Consider the following 24,693-nt stretch of genomic DNA (forward strand, 5'->3'; position numbering starts at 1 on the left):
AGACCGATCTCGGATCATCCGTTCTGCCGACCCCCTTTCTTGAAGTAACCCTTCCATTGTTCAACTTCTTCATTTTGAAGGGGACAACAGCAGAGTCTCATTGACGCCATTAATGACCACTTGTAAAAATGAAAGGCTCTTCCAAAAATGATTATTAACAATAAATTGATTGCTCTTGACTTTCTAGTTAAATATGATGCATCTGTTGATAACGTTCACTATAGCGACACCTTTGTTTTGTGGCGCTTCCGAGTTTCATTGGATGCTCTCAATCACGTGAGAGACGAGGCTTTGAACACCAAAATGGCAGACGACCGGTATGTGCGTGTGTATCCTTGATGCTGAACATTCTTGTCCTCCCTCCTAATCAATCTGACAGGTGGGGGGTCCAGTGCAGCTGACTCTCCATTTGATTGACAGGGGATTGTGGGGAGTGCAGTTGACCCTCGTCCATTTTTATACTAAAAACAAAAAAGTTTAGTGCTGTGCAAGTAAGCGTTCAAGATTTTAAAATAATAAATGTTAGTAGTTGATTGCCTATTTTTTTTTGTTCCGCATAATTCTGTTTTCTCAACATTAAAATCTGATATTTGAACATGTTTAACAACCTCCCCCCCCCCCTGCCCCTCGTGAAAAAATAGAAATAATAGTAGATGACTTTTTAAACTAAAATTTTATTTGCTCTTACTTTATTTTACAAAATTAAGATTATTCCTTTAAAAAGTCACAAAAGCAATACTGATAAGAGAAAAGAAAAACTTGAGCAAAAATAGAATGTTGATGCCATGCTTTCGTAAAAATAGGTAGGGGGGAAAATCCTGGATCGACCCCCGCTTAAAAGGGAACTTAGATCCCTTAAAAGCAGGGTTCATAATTTAAGAAGAAAAAATCAGATTTTTTAATTATTTTTAAAATTTTCAACAATTTGTAGTTATTAATTACTTTACATTTATAAACATAATATATTTGATGCTGTAGATGAATCCGTTCAGCTGACTTTTAAAACTAATTTAAGTTCTCTAACTATTCAACAGGGTGCTAACTTGGGGGGGGGGGGGGGGGAGTCAGGGCGAAGCCATTGAAATTTTTACAGGGGTTGTTTTAAGGGGTAATTTTCATTTTTTTGGGGGGGGGGGGGGATCTTTGCAATATTTAGGGGGGTGCGCCCTTGTTCTTAGGGAGGCTGGGCACACCTGTATTCAATATGTTTTTTAAGATTTTTAAATACATAATAAATAGTGATTATGTTTCATGCTCTGCTTAAAAATAAGGTTTCCATGATGATGTGCGTTTAAGTGTAAAATAATACGTTGAGCAATTACTTTTCTTAACTATAATAGTAATGGTGTATAAGAAAGACTGCAAATTGTTATTTTTCTATACTGAATTGAACTGTAATTTTGGAGTAAAAGCAATATTGCATGATTGGAAATCTGTTTCACACGAAAGAGGGATCTATGTAGTTCTGTCTGTTCAAGTTAAGATTGTATAATGCTGTGTAGTTAAATTTAGAGCAGCACATTCTAAAAATGTAAAATTAGTTTTTAAAAATGAAATAAACTGATTTCAATTAATGATTTTGTTAAAAAATCGATTTAAATCATGATTAAATCAACAAACCCTGCTTAAAAATGACTTCTTTTTTTAAAAATTGGAACCTGTTTTTAAAAGCATGAAAAGTTGGTTACTATACTTTACTTGTGATGGTATGATTTTATAAGTCACAAAACAATTTTGCTTTACTTTCTAGAATGCCAAGTGAAAATTTCACAGTAAATGATGTACGCCAGTGTGTTGGTCAGTAAATTTTTGCATAATATTTCTTCTTTTGGCTTAATTTCATGATTCTCATTGATTGTGCATGTTTTGATATAGGCAGTAGAAGAGTCCTTGATGTTATGGATGTGACAACTCAAAAGGATATTGAAATGACCATGAAAGACTGGTGCAGATATTTTGAGAACACAAATCGAGATCAGTTGCTAAACGTCATCAGCTTAGAATTCAGTCACACAAGACTCGAAAATTATGTAGAATCGCCAACATTGGTAACATAGTTATTTTGCCACTTTGCGAAATATTTGCAAATTTTAACCAAAATCGAACTTTTTTAAAAAATTTTCTTTAATATATCTAAATATTCCTCTTTTTTTTTAAAATACAGGTTAGACAAGTAGATTGGGTTGATTGGGTCTGGCCCAGACATTTAAAGGATAGTCAGACAGAAGCTACAAATTCCTTAGATGAGATGAAATACCCCAAAGTTCAAAAGTATGTCAGTTTTTATCTGCAGTTTCAAAGTTTTAAATTAGAACACCATATCGAATGTTTATTAAAAATATATATTAAATAGAGAAACTTGCTTTTTGATAAAACTCTTAATTATTAAATTAATGTTTTTATTAAGTACTTTGTGTGTGTGTTTAAACACTTTCTTATGTAGAGGTTACTTTTTTATGTTATTTTTCAAACTTTCAATTTGAAATATATTATTTAAAAAACTGCATAAGTTTTGAAGTACTTACGATTCAAAAAGAAAAAAAATAGCAAAAAGGTAACTTTATGACAATGAGCTTCATTAATTGCTAAAGCGATACAAGAGCTGTTTTACTTGGCTTAACTCAGTCTAGTAAATTGACCATATATTTTATAAGCTTGAAAATTTTCTAAATCCTAATTTGTATAAGGTTATGTTGTAACTTTTAATTAAGTATAAGATTTTGTTGCACTAAAACCATTCGAATAAATCTAAAAATCATTTTATCAGGTAGTCAGTGCACTCAAAATTGAATTCTTATCATTTGTTTTTTTATTTAAGTTGTAACTGATACACATTAAAACTGAAAAACTGCATTTTGCTCGAAGTCAACTTGTGTAGGTTAAAAAAAAAAAAAAAAAGAGAAAGAAATCTTTTTTTTTTTTTTTGACAAATTGCTGGTTTTTTACAAAAAAAAAAAAAATAATAATAAATAAATAAATAAAGTAAGAAAGAAATGATATTAGTAGCTATATTTTCATTTTTGTAGTTTAATCTAGTTTCATTTCATTATTTTCCATATTTTTTAATTATTTTAAAATGGTACATGGTTTAATTATTATAAAATGGTAATGTATGTCCTACTTCTTCTTTATTTTTTTTACAAAAAAAAAAAAGTCAAGTACTTTCAAAAAGCTTTTTAGTTCTTCTATCACATTTTGACTGTTGAATGCCATACTGCTTCACTATGTACTGGATGCCATCTCTCTGCCTTGTATTAAAGGCACTTCGATGGCTAATAATAAGCAATTAGCCATTCACTATTCAAAGGTGTAAACATGCGTTACATTCTGGGTGTCTTGGATTTTTGAGATGTCAGGTGAGGATCCAGGGGGGGGGGGGCATGACCCTCCCCATTTTAAGCGACCAAATCTACCGTAAAATTATTTTTGAGCCTCTATATGTCAAAGAATTTGCCCCATACACCCTTATTTAAGCCCCAAAATTGCCTTTTGCCCAACCCCCTTCCCATAATAACCCCCTCCAAAACCAAAAGCTGGATCTGCCCTTGTTAGGACTGTTTGTTTTTGTTAAACTTTGAATGGCATTGTGCAAGTTTTTCATAACTTTCCAAGCAATGAAATGCTGCATGAAGTTAATTTAAATGAGAAACATATTTTATTTTTTTCAATTTCAGATACTGCCTAATGAGTGTGAAAGGCTGTTATACAGATTTCCACATAGATTTTGGTGGCACTTCTGTTTGGTATCATATATTGCGTGGGAAAAAAGTAAGTTTTCTCTCTCTTATTACTTTAGTATGTATCTCAAGGTTCTCTTATTACATAATATATATAGTTTTCATATATTAGTTTTCAGTATGGTTTCAGGAAAGGTAAAAATCTTGTGCAACTAATTTATTACATTTTTATGACAAAGTTACCATGGCTTTGGACAATAAGAAGCCTGTAGATGTTGTTTGTTTACATTGATTTTTAAAAAGCTTTCGATAAGGTACCACATGTTGCTCTACTTAGCAAATTAGCTGATATAGGGAATAGGAGGGAAAACTTTCATTTGGTTAAGAAACTGGCTGACCGGAAGGAAACAAAGGGTAGTTGTAAGGGGAAATTATTCTAATTGGAGTGAGGTTTTAAGCGGGGTTCCTCAAGGATCAGTGTTAGAGCCTGTTTTGTTCATTGTTTTTATGAACGATATTTATAAAAATATTTCTGGGAACATGAATTGTTTTGCTGATGATGTCAAAGTTATGGGGAGTGTAGAAAATGAAGAACAAGCAAATCAGCTGCAAGAGGATCTAGATCATATTACGGAGTGGGCTGATAAATGGGGTATGGCTGTTAATGTTGGGAAATGTCAAGTGCTACATTTAGGGCATGGGAATAAGTGTACAAGTTATTATTTGCAAGGTTCAGTCATTAGTCAGACAGAAAAAGTTACTGATCTGGGCGCCTTAATAAGTCAGGATTTAAACTTCAGCCAACAGTGTTGCATAGCTAGTAACAAAGCCAATAAGATGCTTGGGTTTATCAATAGATCTATTTCAAACAAATCTAAAGAAATTCTTCTGCCCTTATATAGAAGTTTGGTAAGACCTCATTTGGAGTATGCTGTTCAGTTTTGGTCTCCTTCTCTTAAGAAAGATATTAATGTATTGGAAAGGGTTTAAAGACGGGCTACAAGGCTAATAAATGGACTTTCTCACTTAGACTATGATTCCAGGCTTAGAAGGCTAAATACGTACAGTCTTGAGCTAAGAAGAGACCGATGGGACATGATTCAGTTGTTTTAACTTATTAAAATGAAAGATGTTACGGGGCTGAAGTTTAGCACTGAAAACAGGACAAGTGATCATTGTTTTAAGCTACTTAAATCTCAGGCTAACATGGATATTAGGAAAAATTATTATTTTAGCAGGGTAGTGGAACTTCCAGGGAACAGCTCACTGGAAGAGGTTGTAATGAGCAAGGGAGTAGATAGTTTTAAGAGGGCCATTGATCTTCACTGGGAATTGTAAATTGGCTAGGACCAGTCTAGCTGGGCCCAGAGCCTGTTGCTGGTCTTCACTTTTGTATTTGTATAAGTTTGTAGCAAATTAGATTTTTTTTAGATATTCTATTACAATGCATCCAAATTCCCTTGGATGCACTTTGTGCCGAAAACTAAAAGAAAAAAATAGCAACGTTCAGTCTCACAATGTTGCAAATTTGTGTACTGAACTTTGTTTATTTTTTCTTTTACATTTTTCTGCTATACTTTTATGATGGGAGTTTATAGCATGTAATTTTATTACTTTTTTAGGTGTTTTGGTTGATACCTCCAACTGAGCGCAATTTGGCTCTTTATGAAACTTGGGTGTTATCTGGTAAACAAGGTGATGTTTTCTTTGGTGATACTGTTGAAAAATGTGCAAGAGTGGAGCTTGAGTCGGGGGATACATTTTTTATTCCAACAGGTAACATTTTTAGAGTGTATTAAGAAAACATGAATTGATTGTTACATTTGTTCAAATTATATTTTGTGTCATTATGATTTTTTTTTTTGCCGGTTAAAAAACCTTTGTATATTGCTGGTGTAAGATATTATACTTCATTTTTTACTGATGCGTTCTTTGTTCTTCATCTGATACCTCAATACTTGCTGTTATGTATACCAGTTAAAAAAGGGACAAGACTTAGTAGAAAACTAGCTGTGTCACCCAGCCTTGCCCGGTCTACCTAGAACATAAAAGTGTGACAAGTGATGCATGTTCAATAATCTGGCTTAAATAAAAGAAAAAAAATAGTTAAGTTTTCCATCAAAGTAATGACAACAGTCCCTAAAAATCCCTCTTTCAATTTGAGCAATAGTTTTTAAAAATGCCCATTTGAATGAGAAAACTGCATTTTGAAAATGTCTTTCAATAAGCTGTGAACTAAAATTGTTGAAAATATTTGGCTAGTTTTAGAGCACATAGATTATAAAACTGCTTCTCGAGGATATTAGGTAATACTGTTAATTAAAATTGTTCCCAACTTTGAGTTGCTCATATCTGGCAACTTGGTGGCTAGTAAGGTCCGCCCTGGTGGCTAGTAAGGTCCTAAAGTCTGCCAAAATGTTAAGAAAAATCTCCAAATTTAGCAAGTTTGAGTGAAGGGTGACATCTTTCACATGCTTTGCAAATAAATGGATGTCCTACTTCATGCAAACTAAAATCATTGAGAAATGCGTATCTTCAAATTCTCGCCATGTTTTAAAATTTGTCGGTTTTTGAAAATCTTGGTCGACTTGAAGACTTTATATCTTTAGAATGAGGGTACAAAGTTAAATACTTTTTGTGTCAGAAAAAGTGCTCTTTTAATTGTTATCTATCTCAACTTTTTTCATTGTTCCTTTGCTTCCCTGGTAAGATTCTAGACAGCACTAGTGTCCCATTTGCAAAGAATCAAAATTCAATTGTTAAGATGAATGTATGAAATTTGAGTCTGTTGATGACTTTCTTTGTTTGATTTTATTTATCATGAAAACTGCACTTTGCTGTTGTGCAGTTAGGTGTAACAACACCTGCTCCTGAGAACCATTAGTTTTAATCCATACTTACTACCTTACTATGATAGTTTACATGTAAAACCAGAAACCCCCCCCCCCCAGGATGTCAATTCTCGATATGCTAATGGTACAGTTTGGCCACAGATTACATGGAATTGGCTAGCGTTCAATTATGAAGCATCTATTTGAATGAGGGTAAAATTAAAAATATGATGTGCATGTTCCGCTCATTTGAATGTGACTCCGCATAATTTAGTACATCTGCAAAAGCTGACATCCCTGAAAACTAATTGATGCGTCCATTTCCGCTTGTAAACCGGATGTTTGCCTTTCCATCTAATCAGTTTTGGCATATTACTCTGACTATCCTTCTATTGCATCTTCATTTTTTGATATAATTTGTTTGATCTGTATGTGACCTTTTATCCTGTTTGTTGATTTTTTCCCTTTTTGATTTAAAGGATGGATTCATGCTGTTTTTACTCCTGAAGATACTCTAGTGTTTGGGGGAAATTTCTTACATAATTTTGGAATTGAAAAGCAGTTACGTATAGCAGAAGTAGAAGACCTAACTCATGTAAGTACTATTTATGCTGGTTAACAACAAAATTATGAAAAATCAAAATCTTTTGTGCATATGCACTTAATAAACTAATTAAAGTTTGAACATATAGTTGAACTTTACTTATTTTTTAAGCAGAAATTGAGTTGATCTTTCTAAAAAATATTATTAGAAATGATCTTGATATTTTTTTCCCCACATGTCCTTTCCACCATCTCTTCCTTGAAGATTGAAGCACATATATTATTTTTGTGAGGGGGGGGGGGGGATTGTGCAACAACTTGTTTCAGAGGTGTCAAAGATATTGGATGGGGGATGGGATGGCAGCATCATTTTTGTTTTTCGGCCCTTCTTCCTTGGGTCACTTTTAAATTTTCAATGTTATTCTAAAACTTTCTGTAGTTTTAGGTGAGTGGTGTGTTGTTTTTGAACTGTATCAATTAAATGGGCTCTTAAATTTAAGTCAAAATCTAAATGCATTTTTTCTTCCTTGTTTTTTCTATTTTTTCGTTTAGTACTCATGTATCAAAATGTTTAATCACAATTTAAAAAAACATAAAATCAAAATATTTAACAATCAGAACCGAAGCACTTGAAAAATAATTTATTTACTGCAAGTTATGTATTTCAAATTTTTGGATTTATATTGCATAATTATCTAAAAGACTGACACCACAGAACTTAGAATCCAATTTTTTTTCCCTTTCACTTGTATTACAAAAGTCTGAAATGTGTCTATTACAGGGTTGGCAAGTTTTTGACAGTCAAAGGTTTTATCCGGTTTTAACCATGGTTTTTACCGTCATGTCAAAAACCGAAATTTCTGTTCAAAACCTACCTAAATTTGATTTTGGTTACAAAAATACATTAAAAAATTCATCAAAGTTTTATAGTTTTTGATTTCAGACACTAGAATACATTTTTGGAGTTTTAGAATTCTAAAATGATGTGCAGTTAACAACTTCAAGCATAATTTTAATTCAACAGGCTGCTCACCTGTATAAAAAAAGAGAAATAAATGAAAGAGTTAAATTTTATAGAATAAAAAGTAATTATAAATTGCTAAAATTAAATTTAATAACTATTAATTCCTTTATTTTTCCAATAGTGTAAGAAGATTGCTAATTTATCTAGTATACTTTCAAACAGACTTAATAAAATAAATATCTTTATTTAACTGTCACTAATTTTATTTAGTCTCATTCTAAATATTTTTTTCCTTGGAGCATGCTGTAGATAAATACTAGTTTTGTAGCTTTTTGCATACCAAGTTTATTTCTAAGTTTAGAATCGATCAATCCAAAACTAAAGAAGATCCTCTCAATAAATGCTGAACAACATTGGCTTGAATGTAAACTCACCATACAGAAATATTGGGGTTTCTTAGACCTTTCCGACCTTATTGTTCCAGAGACATTCTGAACCGAGAAGTTATTTCCTGGATATATGATGCAGATTCAGCTTAAAAAGCTATCATTTTCTGTGTTAAGAGTAGTTTTTATTACAGTTATCTATATTATTTGAATAGAGACGAACTCTCTTAAGACCCACACCTTTTGATGGAAGACATTCATTTTCTTCAACAAAAGAGTTTTTTTTTTTCACTTCTAGATTTACAAAAGAAAAAAAAAATCCTTAAAACTATTTTGCTGACTTATAATTAATCATTGCCTGCTTTTAGTTTTGCTTTTACTCAAAAGAAAAAAGATATTACATAAGTAATTACATAGAAAGATTTTTAGACAGATAAAATTTCTTGTAACTAATTGTTAGTTGTTAAAAAATTTAAACAGAACCACTTTAAAAAAAACTGGATTAAGTTTTAATGTTTGTAACTATTTTTCAGCATACAAATTAATTTAAGGAATTAATTTTATTTTAATGAAATTTTTTAATTAAATTTTTATTTTACTTCAATGATAAGAAAAGTAAATTATGATGAAATTATGTTTAAGGATGAGGAATCTCATATGTTTATAAAAAAAATGTCAAAAACGGCTGTATTTGAGTTTTTGACGTTTTCATCAGGTTTTTGACGTCAAAAACCCAACTCGGGTCTATAATATTGATGATTGAAATTGAATACTGGAAATTATTAAGAATTAAGGGAAACCACAGGAAATTGTGCTTTTGACTAATTAAAGTCATTGATCATTTATTATATTATTAATCATTTCAATGTGCATATGTAGTACAGTGTCCTTTTTTTTTTTTCGAGTTTTTATTCTCTTATTTTTAAAATGGTTTTGTCTCTCCTTACCTTATCATTTTTTTTCCATTGATATAATATACTAGCACATATCTTGTCCACTGGGAATACTACGTGCTGAAACGAAAAGTGACTTCTAGCATCCGCTTAGTCTGAAAACAGAAGGTTTAGGCAATAGTGTCATCAGTCTCATGATCTATTTCTCATCAGTATTGTAAGAGCAAGCACATAAGAAATCGAGTTATTGAAAATAAAATTTGAATGATTCAGAATTTTTGTTTTCTTGATATATAAATAAGAAACGTTATTTCAAATTTATTGTATGGTGTGCTTTTTGTGCTCTGAAATAATGTTATTACTTGTCTAGGTTCCATCAAAGTTCAGATATCCATTTTATACAGAAATTCTTTGGTATGTTGTTCAACGATTTGTCCACTGCCTACTTGGGAAAAACTACTTAATATGTAACGAAAATGGAGACATAATTGATCCTGCCAATGAACTGCCTTCTGACGTTTTGAATTTGACTGCCCCAGCAGACAAAGATCCGAAGCTGCTTTCTTTGACTCATAATCCATTGCACATGAAAGAGAATTATTTTTCATTTAAAGGAGTAGGTGAAAATTTTTCTCATGAAAACTCAAACGGAAATAAAGATTTGAGTAAACCTGATGTAGGAAGTGATACAAAACCTGCTGCTCAAACTTTTGAGTATGGTATCATCCCAACTGAAAATGGACACAAAAATCTTAGCAAAGAACATATTCATATAACAAGACTTGAACTAAATGGTTTGAAGGTACAGTACATTTTTTCTATTTTGAGTTTATATCTGATTTTTTTAAAGAATGAATTTAAAAGTTGATATTTCTACAGGCAATTTTGAAGTGGTTGTATGGTTTACCACCTGCAAAAAAAGCAGTACCAAATTACATCAGAGATCCTGATGGTCTCTTGGAAGATCTAAAGGTATTTTTTCTTGTATTGTTGAATTGATGTAGTTCACTCTATTTACTTTTATGTTTAAGGTAGCTTTATTTTTAACCAATAATGTTATCTATCAATGCTTACATCAAATGATAGTATTCTTTTTTTGTCTCTAACTTTTGCACATGTTAATTGTAATGGTATCATCTCTTTAACAATATCCGTTACACAGGATTATTAAACATACAGGGCAGGTTTTGTGGTTAGTCTAAATCTGTTCAAATCGTAAGCATTTTTTGTTTTCTGCTTACTTTCAATTTAGTCATAAAGAAGGCAGATGACCCACTTAAATCTAGAGTGTAATTAACTGTGTAATTGTTAGAGAATGAATAAATCAGTACAAATTTAGTTGTAAAATTTACACATTGTAACTACATTTAAAATATTTATGCAATTACATATTATTAAAAGTCATTGCTATATTTGTCTTGATTTCGATATGCATTTTTGAAATTTGTACACAGTTCTAAGAAATTTGTGCAAAATTTCGTTGTTCTTCTCTCTTTCTTCTTTATATTATATGTGTATATATATTATGAATTATTTTTTTATTTTATTTATTCTTTTATGTGTGGATTTATGAGCATAAAATGTTTTTTGCAGAAATGAACTTTCTGTTTTTATTTTTACTTTTTAGTTAATAAGGGAGAAATTGTTCCTAAAATTAAAAGATTTTTTATGCTGCATCATTGTTGCTGAGATTTTAATGAACTTTTGACAGTGTGCATTTTGATACTCAAAAAATATCCTAATACATAACATTTTAAAGTCTGTTATCCCGCCTCTTTTTGATAAACTGTTGAGTATTAGATTTCCTTTCAAATAGATTTTGTGTATTCCTTTGTTTGGTAGGTGCTTCTACGAGAACATGAAAATGATGACCAGAGACTTGCCATTACAGGAAAACCTTCTTTATTTTGGTTTGATGTAAAGGTAAACTTTAAAAGTGAATAAATGGAATCAGTGCAATTGATGGCTGTTGCAAAACTTTATTTTGAAAAAATATGCTTTAATTTTTAGAAACCTAAACCTAAGCCACGCTCTACTCCATCTTCCTCCTCTGGCAAAGGATCAAAATCGGGCGGCTCTAAAGGAAATAATTCTAGCAGCGCTCGGCGAAGAAGAACAAGGTGTAAAAAATGTGAAGCGTGCCTTAGAGCTGATTGTGGAGACTGCCATTTCTGTAAAGATATGAAGAAATTTGGTGGACCTGGAAGAATGAAGCAATCTTGCATAAGTCGACAGTGCATGGCTGTACGTGTTTTTATTTATTCCTTCTCTAATTGTTTACACATCTAACAGCACTCAAAATCACTGTTGATTTGCAAAGTTGGTTACTGAAAGCAATTTTTCCCCATAGCAAAAGAAAGACAGAATTGCATTTGATTTTAGTTGTGGTTACAGACAGTGGTGTTTCCATAGGGCTCTCCATATACGCTGTATACTCTCAAGCATTTTTTTGATATATTAGCGTATATACCCTCAAGCTTCATAAATTTTCATATTATGACATACTATGTATATGATCACATACACATATTGTGTTTAATGGATTACTGGGAGTATACTTTAAGAAAAATTGATGTGAACATCACTGGTTACAGAACCAGTCAATAATGTCTAAGGATGGAAGTTTTTATATTCACGTACCCTTAGGTCTAAGAAATCTTATATTGTAATTCTAATGTGAAGGAATGATCCCACCCCACTTTCCCAAAGGAAATAATATATAGCTGCTGAAACATTATGCAAATTAGAAAAATTTTATATCTTCCTTATTTTTTGCTTATGCAAAAAACTCAAGAAAAATTTGTTTATCTTTGTATGCTCATACTAGACAGGAAGCATGAAAAACAGCTTCTTTTTATGTTCAGAGGAGGTATTTGTCCTTTGCCGGGTTAAATGTAAAATGGTAGTTATCAAAAAACCCTTTTCCTGGTAATTACAAGCACCCATAGAGTGAGCCTGAGAATTTTAGGGCTGTAGAGTCGGATTGATTTTGGGGTAGAGGAGTCAGGAGTCAAAGATTTGAAATTTCAAGAGTCGAAGTCGGTCATTTTCCCCCCTAAGTCCGCAAGTCTTGTAGTGCTTGCAAAGTCTAAAGCTGACTGATTTTGGGGTAAAGGAAGCAGAGTAAAAAGCTCTAAAATTCTCGTAGCCGGATTTTTTCCCCTCCGACTCCACAACCCTTGAGAATTTTCGGGCCAGGGACTACTTGGTAGCTAATCATGAACTCAAATTGTTTTTAATCCCTGCACACAGTTGTGCTCATTCACACTTATGAAATGCTACTGCTCATGCGTGGATTTAAAATGCTTCTCAAACAGAAACTTTTATCCTAATGTATTGTCAATTGCTCAGTTGCTATAGTCGACACTAAGGCTGCCTGTAAGATTGTTGCCTGTAAAACAAAGTTGCTTCCTTTCATCAAAAAGTAATGAAGCAAAATGTAAATTTCTTTTAAAGTATTCATTTACTAGAAAGCCATCAAGGTATGATGGGTGAAAATTGATTCTACTTTTCTACATTTGAACGAAGCAATTGCCTGTTTGGCGATATTTTCATATTCGAAATTTTAACCCTAAACTCCAGTGGATAGCATTAATTTTCCACCACTTTTTTTTATTCTTCATTCCCCTAGAATGACTGTCTTACCAATAAAGCACTTAAGTTGCCGAATAATGTTCAGCCTTGTCACAATAAAGCCTTTTCCTGCATGTTAAACATTACTAAAACATATTATCAAATTATCATGCTGTGGCGCGAGTTTAATTGTTGAAACTCGCAGGCTACTAATTGGCTATTATTTATATGAGGATTTCTTGTTTGAAAAACCAAATTTTTTGTTGTCGCAAGAGAAGCATGAGAAAGAGTTAAAACATATGGAATATTTAAATAAAATGAATTAAATTGTACGAAATATTAAAACCGTTTACCCGCCAATGTTCCAAAAATGGAACATCATAATTAAGTGAAAATTTTCCCAAGAAATAACGTTAAAATAAACAAGTTTTTTTTAACACAGTTTAGTCTTATTTCAAAGTATTTTTTGATTTCCTGCTTGATTGTTTATATGTTTTCAATTATTTATTGCGATTTTTCAAAGATGAGTGTTTTTTTTAGCTTTTTGCAACTTTTTCTTATAAAATTTACCAAAAATTGGCTTTTTCAGAAAATGTGATGATATTTATTATAGTTGTGAAAAATACTTCAATGTATGATTTTAAAATGCTTGTAGAAATGTACAATGATATTTCTGAAAGGTGTACCCCTTCAAAATAGCATGTTCCAATTTTGGAACATTGGCGCTTTTAGGGAGTCAAATTTCCAAGAAGTAAATCGTTCGACTTCCAAGGGGAAATTTCATTTTTCGTAATATATGTTTCTTTTTTTTTTTTCTCATTTTGAATGTACTCTGATGTAGATGTTGGCAAAACCAAGTAAGTTTATATTTTGAAAGGATATGACGTTTCGTTAGCAAAGAAAATAATAACAGTCTTCTGTTTGACGGACTATATGGCTCCGAATCCACACCTGCTCGGACAGCTACATTGTCACGTGATAATAAAAAATAATATTAGTGAGCGCTTTATTCTTCATATTTTAAATGCAGTTCAATAATTCGCTAGCTTTGTTTTCGAGCGAAACGAAATTCTGTTTGACGCATACCAACTGTTCATAAATGTTAAAAAATGTCTACAAGATTTCTTACTGTGGAACAAGCTGTGGCTTATTTAGAGACCTTGTCAGATTCGGATTTGTCAGATGTAGATATATGCCAATTACCCCCTGATAAACTAGGCAATATGACTGAGGAAGAATAGATGTTGACAGAGATGAAATCCTACAATTTTTTGGTTTGTTGCTATTGAGTGGGTACCATTCTGTTCCTTCTGAAGATATGTATTGGAGCAGTGCAGAAGATACATCTGTGCGAATTGTACCAACAGTTATGCCTCAAAATCGTTTTCGAGAAATAAAAAACAACTTTAATTTGATGGACAGCCATGAATTAAAACAAAATGACAAACTAAGAAACGTTTTCCCTATTTACGAAGAATTGTGTAAAAACCCTCAACAATTTGGTGTATTTCATGAAAAATTGAGCATAGATGAATCTATGGTTCCCTACTACGGTCGGCATTCATGTAAAATGTTTATTAGATGAACACCAATAAGATTCGGCTTCAAAATTTGGATGCTGTGCTCTTCAAGTGGATATCCATATTCCATGGAGATTTATTCAGGCAAAAAAGAAGGATCCCCTGATGTGCAATCAGGATCCAGAGTTGTAAATGATCTATTATCAGTTTTGACTGACACGTCTAAGCATGAAGTATACTTTGATAACTTTTTTACATCATATGATTTAATTTCTCTGCTATCAAAAAAAACTGTACGAGCAACAGGAACAATTCGTGAAAACCGAACTGGCCATTGTCCACTGAAATCCAAAAAAGCCCTTTCTAAAGAAGATCGAGGAAATTTTGACTATCGATCTGATGGATCAGTGTACATGTGCAGCTGAAACAATAATGCAGTGGTTACAGTAGCATCTAATTGTTATACACATGAGCCACTTGCATCTGTAAAATGTTACTCAAATGCGCAGAAATGCAAGATAGATGTGCCACAACCTCATCTTATCAAGAGATACAATGAAGGGGGGGGACGTCTTGGATAAACTTTTCGGAAGCTACAGACCTTATTTGAGGAGTAAAAAATGGTGGTGGAATCTTTTTAGTAATGCTCTGAATATTTCAGTTGTAGCTAGTTGGTTACTTCATTGTGAGTTACACGAAGTCAAGATGGAGCATTTAGAGTTCTGAAGAGAAATAACAACTGTCCTCCTAAGAAGAAAAGTACGAGTGGAAAGTCATCCAGGGCCTCGTTGTCCTTTACATAAACGATCAAGAATGTCTGACGGACATTATATTGTATCTGCATCCCAAGGACGTTGCGCGGCGTGCAAAAAAATACGAATAAGAAATGTTTCCATTGCGAGAAACGACTTCACCAGCAATGCTTCCTTTCATATCATGGGCATTAGATATTTCTGTATTGGGTTTTCTGAATTCTGATATGTACATAAATGCAATTTAAAATATTACTTTTTCCGCAATAAAGTATGCTAAGATAAAAACCGCATTCAAAACCTCTTAGTTTAAAAAAATTCTCTTAAAAAAAAACTTCATGCAAAGCGCCAATGTTCCAAAAATGGAACACACTGAAAAACATAGTAAAAAAAATTTTTCTGGAAATTTTATTTTATTTCTGTATTTACTAGACATAAATAGACATAATTTCAAAAAATTACTCAAATTTGATCATCCGTCAATAGTTCGGCGGTTAAACGGTTAAGGACTATGGTGATAACTATTAGTTATATACAGTGGCTCCCAAAAGTGTTCATACACCTACGACTTTCAATGAAATCCATTGGTTAGAACAATTATTTTGGAATAGGTATTTAATTACGGGATCTATGATCAATTTTCAACAAAACTACATGAACGTTTTTAAAAAAATATTAAAACTTATTTTTTTTTTAAATCAAAAACCAAAAGTGCTGGAAATTTTATCTCACAGAAGTTTTTGTGCACTTTAAAAAATGTGTATATATTAAGAACAATCTAACTTTTTATTAAGTTATTATTTAGTAGAATATCATGCAGTATCAACAACATCTTTTAAATGTCTGAGAATAAATTTTGTTCTTTTTTCTTTCCTTTTTTTGCGTAATTTCTGAGTAAGTGTTCAATTACACTTCGAGTCTTACTGTTTCTAGCTCTATTTTTGTTTCACAGCCATATTTTCGTAATCTAGTCTCCAGATTTCTCTAATTATGTTACATTAAGTTCAAATCTGGAAATTAAAGGGGTATTTGCTAAACTTTAGGACAATTTTTGAGGCACTAGACGCAAACATTGAAAGCCGTATGCTTCTTATCGTTATCTTGATAAAAAATAAAGTTGTTCCTGATAATAAAATTTTTGGCTAAGAGTTTAAAATTAGTTTTTAAAATATTTAAATGAACAGCATGATTCATTATTTCATTAAAAAATTCCAAACTACCAAGTCGTGATGCTGATATGCACCCTCACCCAAGAATACCTTCACTGTCCTGGTTAACTGATCCAACTAAATTCTTAAGATTAAGTTCCTAATTTTTTCTTCTATTTACAATTATACAACAATTTAACCGAAAATGTTGAATTCATTTTTATCCATAAGTAAGACGTGATTTCAAAACATTTTGAGCTTATTTATCATTGATTTTGCGATGAAAAGCGTAAGCTTTCTTTTTTTCGCACGGCCAAGAAAATTTCTTCGAGAAGAGGTTCCATTTAATCCAGCTAATCAGAGAATTTGGCGAACCACTTTAGATGGACATTAAATGTAAAAATTTTCATTTAACTTTGCAGAAACTTTTACAGTACTCAAATGTGTATTTTTCATGAAGTTTTTAACTGTAAATCTCCGATCACGCTTTGTCAACTTTGCGGGTTGACCTTTTCCTACGTTGTTTTTAGTCCAATTCTTTTTTCTTTAAAGCATTTTATTAAGCACTTTACTACAGAATGGAATAAATTAACTAATTTAGATACATTTCAAACCAATTTACCGCTACTGTGAGGACAAAATTCAAATTTCGAATGGTGTTTGTGGTTTTTTACGAATACCAGCCATTTTAAAATAATAAGTACAATATTAAGGAATAAATAAACAAACAATTAAAGCAAAATGACTTTGAAGGGTCAAAACAATGCAAAAATAACGAAGAAACAATTTTAACGAATTGAAGAAACATTTTAATCATAAATTTATTCGAAAATATTTATATTATATAAGTGTACAAACACTTTTGGGAGCCTCTGTATAAAACTGCACTTTTTTGTTTTGTCTTTTGTATTTTAACTGTAGTAGGAAACAAAACAAAATGAAGAAACTAGTACAGTAAAATCTAAATTAAATTTACAATTTAAAGGATATTGTATTAATGTCATTGTATGGGGGGGGGGGGGTGCAAAATTTGAAATGAGACTATCTGACTTCCAATGTTTTTTCTCTGTCTATTTAACTTTTGTTTATTATTCTAGAAACAATCTCTTTACCAAAAGATATCATTTTAACTGAACAGCAAAAACTGCCAGTGTTTTTCTGCTCCTATTTTATAGGGAGAATATTTTGCAAGTTTATGAATGATGAATTTTTATTTATTTTTTGAAGAAAAGCAGGGGGGAGGGGTTTGTATGTTAAAATAAAATATTTTGTACAAATTATTGTAATATGCAGGGCTCGCATTCCCCCTAAAATTCCTAAATTTCCTAAATATTTTCACAGCTCCTAAAATTCCTAAGATTATACTAAAATTTTGTTGGTGTTCCTAAAAAAACGTAAAAACTGCCATTTGCTGACCGAAATAAGTCTCCCGCACTTCTTCTGATGCCTATTCCTACTCCAACAGTGTTCATGCAATTACACGAATTGCTCGTTATTTAAACTTTTCGAATGACTTTATTGATAATGTTCGAGAAGAGTGGAAACTTTTCATATTTGATGTTACTGCTCTTGAAAATCTATCTGAAGCAACACGAGTAGATGGATATTGGAGACAATTATTTCTTCTGAAAGATACTAGCAATCGGCTAAAATATGAAAAGTTAACTGAAGTAATCAAAACGGTTATGATTTTGCCACATGGGAATGTGAACCCTGAGAGGGGTTTTTCATTCAATAAAGCTATGATAAATGTGAATCACAGTGAACGTACTATTTTATCACTTGGATTAGTGAAAGATACTATTCGAAGTTATGGAGGGGTACTGAATGTACCTATCACTTTAACATTACTAAAAGTAGTGAAAGATTCGCATAAATCATACCAGGAGTATATTAACAGATTGAAAGAAGAAGAGAAGCTTAAAAAAGAAAAGGAACAAATAACAAAGAAAAAACTTGAAAAAGAAGAAACTAAAAAGAGGAAAAATGATCTTGATTTACAGATAAGTGAAAATAACAAAAAGATCAATGAGTTGAAGAAGAATAAAGAATTAGCTTTAGGCTTGATAAAAGAGGGAACAGAGAGACTGAAGAATGCTACAGTAACTCAAAATATTGTACAAATGACAGTTGCACAGAACCTAATTCTTGAAGGCACAAGTCAGTAACAAAAATTAGAATCAGAGTTATCCATCTTCGAAACTGACAAAGAACAAATTTTGAAAAAACGACTAAAGATAAAATAGAAGTTTTAATCAGTGTAATGTAACCCTAAAATTGCTTTTGAAAACATTATTGGATGAATTAAATGTGTGGTCAGATCTGTTTTTTCATAGTAGCAGATTATGCTTTTTTTTTTTTTATGATGAGATGCAAATAAAAATTTTGAATTCACCATTATAAAATGTAAAAGTTTTTTTTATGGCTTTTTCTTTAAAATTTATTATAGAATTATATTCGAGTTCAACACTAGTTTTAAGAAGGTATGTAGAAAAGTTGTTGTATTAAAATGTACTTATACTTAATATAATTGATTTAGTTTAAATATTGTTTACCTTAATATGTGATGTAAATTGGTTAAAAAATTATTTTGCTTTTTTTTTTTTTTTTTTACAGAAGTAATTGTTGTTTATGCATGCTATGAGATAACATTTAAGTTTGGTTGTTGTTTAATAAATTATGGTCAGGCTACTTGTTTAAAGGAGATTGTAACTTAAAATGCCCCTAAAATTTTCCTAAAATTTTGTCAAAAAGTTCCTAAAATTCCCCTAAAATTTTGGAAAAGTCTACTCTGAGCCCTGAATATGATTACATTGCAAAATGCACTTTAGTCTATCAGAAATTCTAATCCTTTAGAATTTCTCTTAATATATTTGCACAAAATTAAATTCACTTAACTTTGCAACTACCAAAAGGCATTTATGCTTTTATTTTAATTATAGCCTGTATTGCCTCATACCGCCTGTTGTATGATTTGTGGCCGAGATGGGTGGGATAAATTGACGAATCCTCCTGAAAATGAAAATTCTAGTCTGATGGAATGTTCACAATGTTGGGAAATTCTCCATCCTAAATGTCTGCAAGAAAAAAATCCAGATCTGCCGATGGAAAGTTGCATCAATGACGATCTTCCTAACAGCTGGGAGTGTCCAAAATGTTGCAGAAATGGTAAACCAGATCAAATAAAGGTGTGTTTTTTTTTCTATAATTCATCTTGGCTGGATCATTTAGATCCTTTTTTCCTGCAGAAAATGATGCTTGAAATAGTGAACAAAGTGATAAACAAACTCTTTCTGATAAACTACCTATGTTTGGCCAACAAGTTATAAAGTTTTAAATTTCATCCAGAAATATTTCATTCATCTTTAAATTGAAAAATATATATATACTAGCTGTACCCGACGTGCGTTGCTACGCCAACAGAAAAATACATCATTATACTGATTTTCATGACAATCGGTTGAACGGGGCAGAAGTTGCTACTCTGCAGTGTCACCTGGTGGTGAGTGGCTTCAATGAGCATATTATGCACCTTCTCCGTGGAAAAATACATATATATAGCAATTTTCATAATAATCGGTCCAGGTATCAAGTGAAGCCGTGACTATACTCAAATTTTGTACTCACGCAGTTTGCAAGATCAATCAATCGCTAAAAATATCAAATAGAAAAAGTTTTAATTCCCCCCGTTGCATGAAAAGCCATAAAACAATAAAGAAAGAATTTATTTGTTCAAACTCAAGAAAAATGGCAACAGCTAACTTCTTATCAATGAAATCTTTCACGCGAATTAATTTCTGCAGCCGATAATTTTATTCGTATTTATCCAATGGATTGTGACTTAAATTGGAATAAAAAAGGAACTATCGATCGGATTTTTTTCGAACTGGTCTATAAACATTCCCAGTACCAAAAATAACAAACGGTGAAAGTTTCAGCCAAATCTGCCGGGTAGTTTTTGAGTTCATGGATGACATACAGACAAACATTCATTTATATATATATATATATAGAAACACTATCATTTATTGTATTTATAATCTGGACAAGTCAACCAAGATGAACTTCACTACTCAGTTCAATAGGCGCTACAGGCTGCTCTATGATACTGGTAGACAACACATTTGATAGCAATATAAGGATTGAACAAGAACGAAAAAATCTTTTAAAAGAAGGAAAAAATGAAAAAATCCCTAAATACCATGGGGCCTCATCAGGGGGTACTCCCCAAGGGTAGGGAAATACCATGAGATGTCTTGTGAGTGCTGCTGGCGAAATTTGCCTAAAAAAGCAGCATTAGTCCCCGACATCTCACAAAACAACCAAGTGGGTTACTGAAAGTCCAGAATATCAGCATGACATGAAATACAAACATTGAACCTTTTAAAAAGAAAAATACAAGTTTTATCTAAAGAAAATAGAACAATATTTAAGCTACAAGATTTATATAAAGAAAATAGAACACCATTTAAACCACAAGAGAAACAAAATTCATGAATTTTGTTCGTATGTGGACACCTTTGGAGAACATGCCTGGCCATTTTGACTTTAAGGCTCTGTAAAGTCGCTTGATAACACTAGACGTTGATGGTGGTTCCCCGTTTCTGGAACTCGACAAGCAGTGGACCCAGGGAGTTGGCCCCCTCCCCCTGAGTAGGCCCTTGTGGTCAAAAAAAAAACCTGTATCGTAGTGGACAATAACTTGTGTGACCACCTTCTATTCGTCGTTAAACCACACTGTCACTGTGCAACATGAAACGTTGTGCATGCGTCAGTCTCTCTACTAATATGTGGTGTCTCCATACATGCAGTTAAGAGGTATCGTCTAACGTCTAATGTGAAGTTAGATGCACTGACCTGGTCTCATTTGAATGAACCTTATATATCTTATGTCGTTTACATGTATAAATGAACATAAAAGCTAACAAATTTTAAAAATAGATATCAAAGTTATAGGTATCAATGTTTTATATTGAAATAATTCTTTATTCAGATATAAAACTTTTGAAGTAGTGTTTTGTGTGATTAATGCTATATGACTAGTTCAAATATATTTGTTATAATACAATAAAAAAACTGTGCATGTAAAAATTATATTCGGGTATGTATTTTTTAGACAAATATGCTCGGAAAGGCATATCAAATTTTAAGGATTTTTCTAGCCCTGAAATATACATAGTTGCTCCAAATTGATGCAAAATTTAAATTTTTACTGCTGCGGAGCTGCTCCAAACTTGTGATTTTACTGCTCCAGGCTGCTCCATATTCGCCGTTTTACTGCTCCAAGCTGCTCCAAACTCACCATTTTCCTGCTCCCAAGATTGCTCCAAAAGGGAGTTTTGGTCGGCACATCCCTGCTAATGCTTTAAAAATTTAAAATTCATGAAAATTACTTTTGTGCCATTAAACGCTGTTTATTAATTTCGTTAAAAATCCATTTTTTCACCTTATGTTTTTGCTAAATTTTTCGATTAAGAATTTCCTAATGGGTCCAGTTTTTGTCAAAGATCCGTTTTCCTCCCTTCACATTAGTTTACAGTTTATTCCACCTAATTTTTGTCAGTTGAACTTGGCAAATATGTGGGTTTTCTCTTTTTTACGTAGACTGTTTTCAGTCTTGCTGGAAAAAAACACTGTGAGTTATAATTGAAGATTTTTTTACTGTGGTACTGTATTTAAATTATTTTATTTCAAACTTAATTCTTTTATTGCTTTTATGTACTCATACATGTATTTATGAGTAAATTTTGAAATGACAAAATTTTTTTTTTTTTTTTTTTTGACATTTTTGATTGAAAATCAAACGGGATTAGTTATGGAGTAACTAAAACTATCCGTATTATTATTAAATTTTAATAGAAATATGTGAAATCAACAAAGAATAGAGAATATTTATGTGAATGTGGAAATATTTTTCTCATTGCTTAAAATGAGAATTGCTTACAGTCGTAAAATGCCTAATCATTGCATCTTCAAGCTTTCTGAACTCCAGGAATTTTTTAGCAATGTCAATTTTCTATTTGAAATTGTCATGGTTTGCAGTATTAATTTTTCTGTAATATTTTTTTTTTTTTTTGAAGCCACGTCAAATGAAAGGAAAGGTTTCGAAAGGAGGTGATGCTCCGAGGTTATCTGCATCTTCATGTGAAAATGGAACTATGGACGTATCGGCAGTTGCTGAAGATAAAATTGATTTGAGTCACTTAAAAATTGAAACAGTTTCTCAAGACATGATGGTTCATGACATGGTGGAAATTAACAAACGAATATTTGAAGGAGAACCTTTAGATTTAGGACCACAGAAGAAAAAGGTAAAGTTTCTTTAATTTTAGAGAGTTGATTGATTCCAATTTAAGAGACATTTTACACCAATACTGTAAATTGATGTTCATCTGCACCCCCGTACGGACTATCCCCGTAAGCTTTTCCAAAATGTTAAAATTAAACTTGTAGTAAATATTTTCTAATTGAGTCTTATCCCCAGTTGAACTATATTGATCCCAGCCCAATCCCCACTAATCTAGATCTAGATCAGTGGTGCCCTGCCTTATTTTACCCGCATGTCAAATTAAGACTAATCTTGCAGACCAGAGACACATACAATTAAAATGTATTTTAACTTATTTTTTATATAACGTCAGACAACGAGTAAAGGAAAGAAAATTAGGAACTAAGAATAACCATCACCACTTGATGCATATTTCATTAACACAAAGTTAGCCACTGTTTTTCAGAAACACATTTCTGAGTGTTTGACACTAAATTTGTAACATTGCGAATATTTGCCTGTATCTAGAAACTTAAACAGGAGGAAAGGAAAGGATGGTTCAGTAGCAGTGATGTGAAGAAGTGATTTTTTAAACTGACTTGGCGAGTATTATGACTGAAGTGTCTGGAATGGGTTTCATAGTCATTTTGAGAGGTTGTAAAATATGTCTGTTTTGTAAGCCTTAAGTTGGGCACCACTAATCTAGCTATCCATGGAGTTGGGTGTCATAGGTGCAGAGGATAATAAAAATTGCGATAAACCGCAAAAAGGCTAAAATGTAGGACAAATAAGATTTAAATTATCCTTCTCTGAAACTTAGCCATAGCTGCCAACTTCTAAGATTTAGCCTTACATTGTAAGATTTTTGGAGCTATTATAAGTTTGTAAGATCTTATTGCATAATTGTAAGATAATTAGGTTTTAGATATGTGGGCATTACTTTTTTTAATGAGTTTCCTGTTATGTTGCTTCAGAAGAATAGAGAAACTGCAGATGAAGAGCCTAAGATAAGCTCCAAAAAGAATTTCGCTCTGTACAAACAGATAATTTGCCTGATGTTGTGCTGAAAAGGGACAGGATGGATAAAAAATAGGCTGCTTTGAAGAAATTTATTGATGTCAATGGTTCATTGAAGTATGAAAGGCTCTCCTTTTCTATGCCTTCCGTTCTAGCCATACCTCACGGCAATGCAGAGCACAAAAGAATATTCAGTAGTGAAAGGCGAGGACAGAGCTGTGCAGTTCTCTGTCTGATAATAACCTGGAGAACATTTTAATCATTAAGAACTTACAAAAAAAAAAAAAACTATTGTTTTGTATAAGTTATTGAAATAAAATTTTTGAATGTTGCTAAGTCAGCAACTTAAGAAAACTTAAGTTCCAGTTAAAGTAGTTTCAGAAAAAGCAGCTGACTGAATTAATTTACAAAAGAAAAAGTAAGATGATATAGCAAGTTATTAATTTTTTCCAAAAGAATATTTTTAAAGATTAATATTAAATGATGCATCTTACAGAAAAATATTACACAATATTTTTAAAGTGCACACTTGTATTCTTAAAAAAGTGTACAAATACACCCACGGCAAGCATTGTAAGATTTTTAAAGTTGATATGTTGGCAGCTATGTTTAGCTGTATTGATGCATAATACTTTCTACAAACAGCAAAAATATCTACAGTAAAGTAAAAATGATTTGTATTCTTGTACAACAGAACTTAACATCAATAAGGAACAAGTATGTCTATGAAGAATGCACAAAAAATAAATAAATAAATCTAAAACAGCCGGGTTTAAAAGTACAATATTTTGACAAAAAACAGGTATTGGTACAGTAAAATCCCTCTAACACGGACACTAACAGGACACATTTTTTTTTGTCCGCAAAAGAGAGGTGTCCGCTGGACAGGGATTTAATAATGTTATTTGCCTTGGAATCGGAGAGTTAAAAATTGTCTGCATAAGAGGGGTGCCCGTTAGGAAAGGTTTTACTGTATTTGCTTTTTGAAAAAATACATGTTCCCGGTTGTTGATTAACTCATGGAAAATCCCCCCCCCCCCAGATAATGGGGTGTTTACTGTAATTACTTAGTATTCTGTTAAAAATCCCTAAACCCATACTGTTGAATGCATTTGTTAACC

General features: G+C 32.0%; 1 protein-coding gene across 1 annotated transcript in view; it reads left to right on the forward strand.

The window, feature by feature from the left end:
* LOC129220186 (lysine-specific demethylase 2A-like) overlaps positions 1-24,693 on the forward strand; it is a 101,058-nt gene that overhangs the window by 69,750 nt on the left and 6,615 nt on the right. Inside the window, exons 4-15 of the mRNA XM_054854544.1 lie at positions 1,751-1,797; positions 1,876-2,048; positions 2,165-2,271; positions 3,675-3,768; positions 5,300-5,453; positions 6,988-7,103; positions 9,665-10,096; positions 10,174-10,266; positions 11,137-11,217; positions 11,305-11,538; positions 19,230-19,475; positions 22,368-22,598. Of these exons, the coding sequence (XP_054710519.1) occupies positions 1,751-1,797; positions 1,876-2,048; positions 2,165-2,271; positions 3,675-3,768; positions 5,300-5,453; positions 6,988-7,103; positions 9,665-10,096; positions 10,174-10,266; positions 11,137-11,217; positions 11,305-11,538; positions 19,230-19,475; positions 22,368-22,598 (2,008 nt within the window). The remainder of the gene's footprint in view (positions 1-1,750; positions 1,798-1,875; positions 2,049-2,164; positions 2,272-3,674; positions 3,769-5,299; positions 5,454-6,987; positions 7,104-9,664; positions 10,097-10,173; positions 10,267-11,136; positions 11,218-11,304; positions 11,539-19,229; positions 19,476-22,367; positions 22,599-24,693) is intronic.

The sequence above is a fragment of the Uloborus diversus genome, chromosome 4, assembly GCF_026930045.1.
Source record: "Uloborus diversus isolate 005 chromosome 4, Udiv.v.3.1, whole genome shotgun sequence".
Lineage (NCBI taxonomy): Eukaryota > Metazoa > Arthropoda > Arachnida > Araneae > Uloboridae > Uloborus > Uloborus diversus.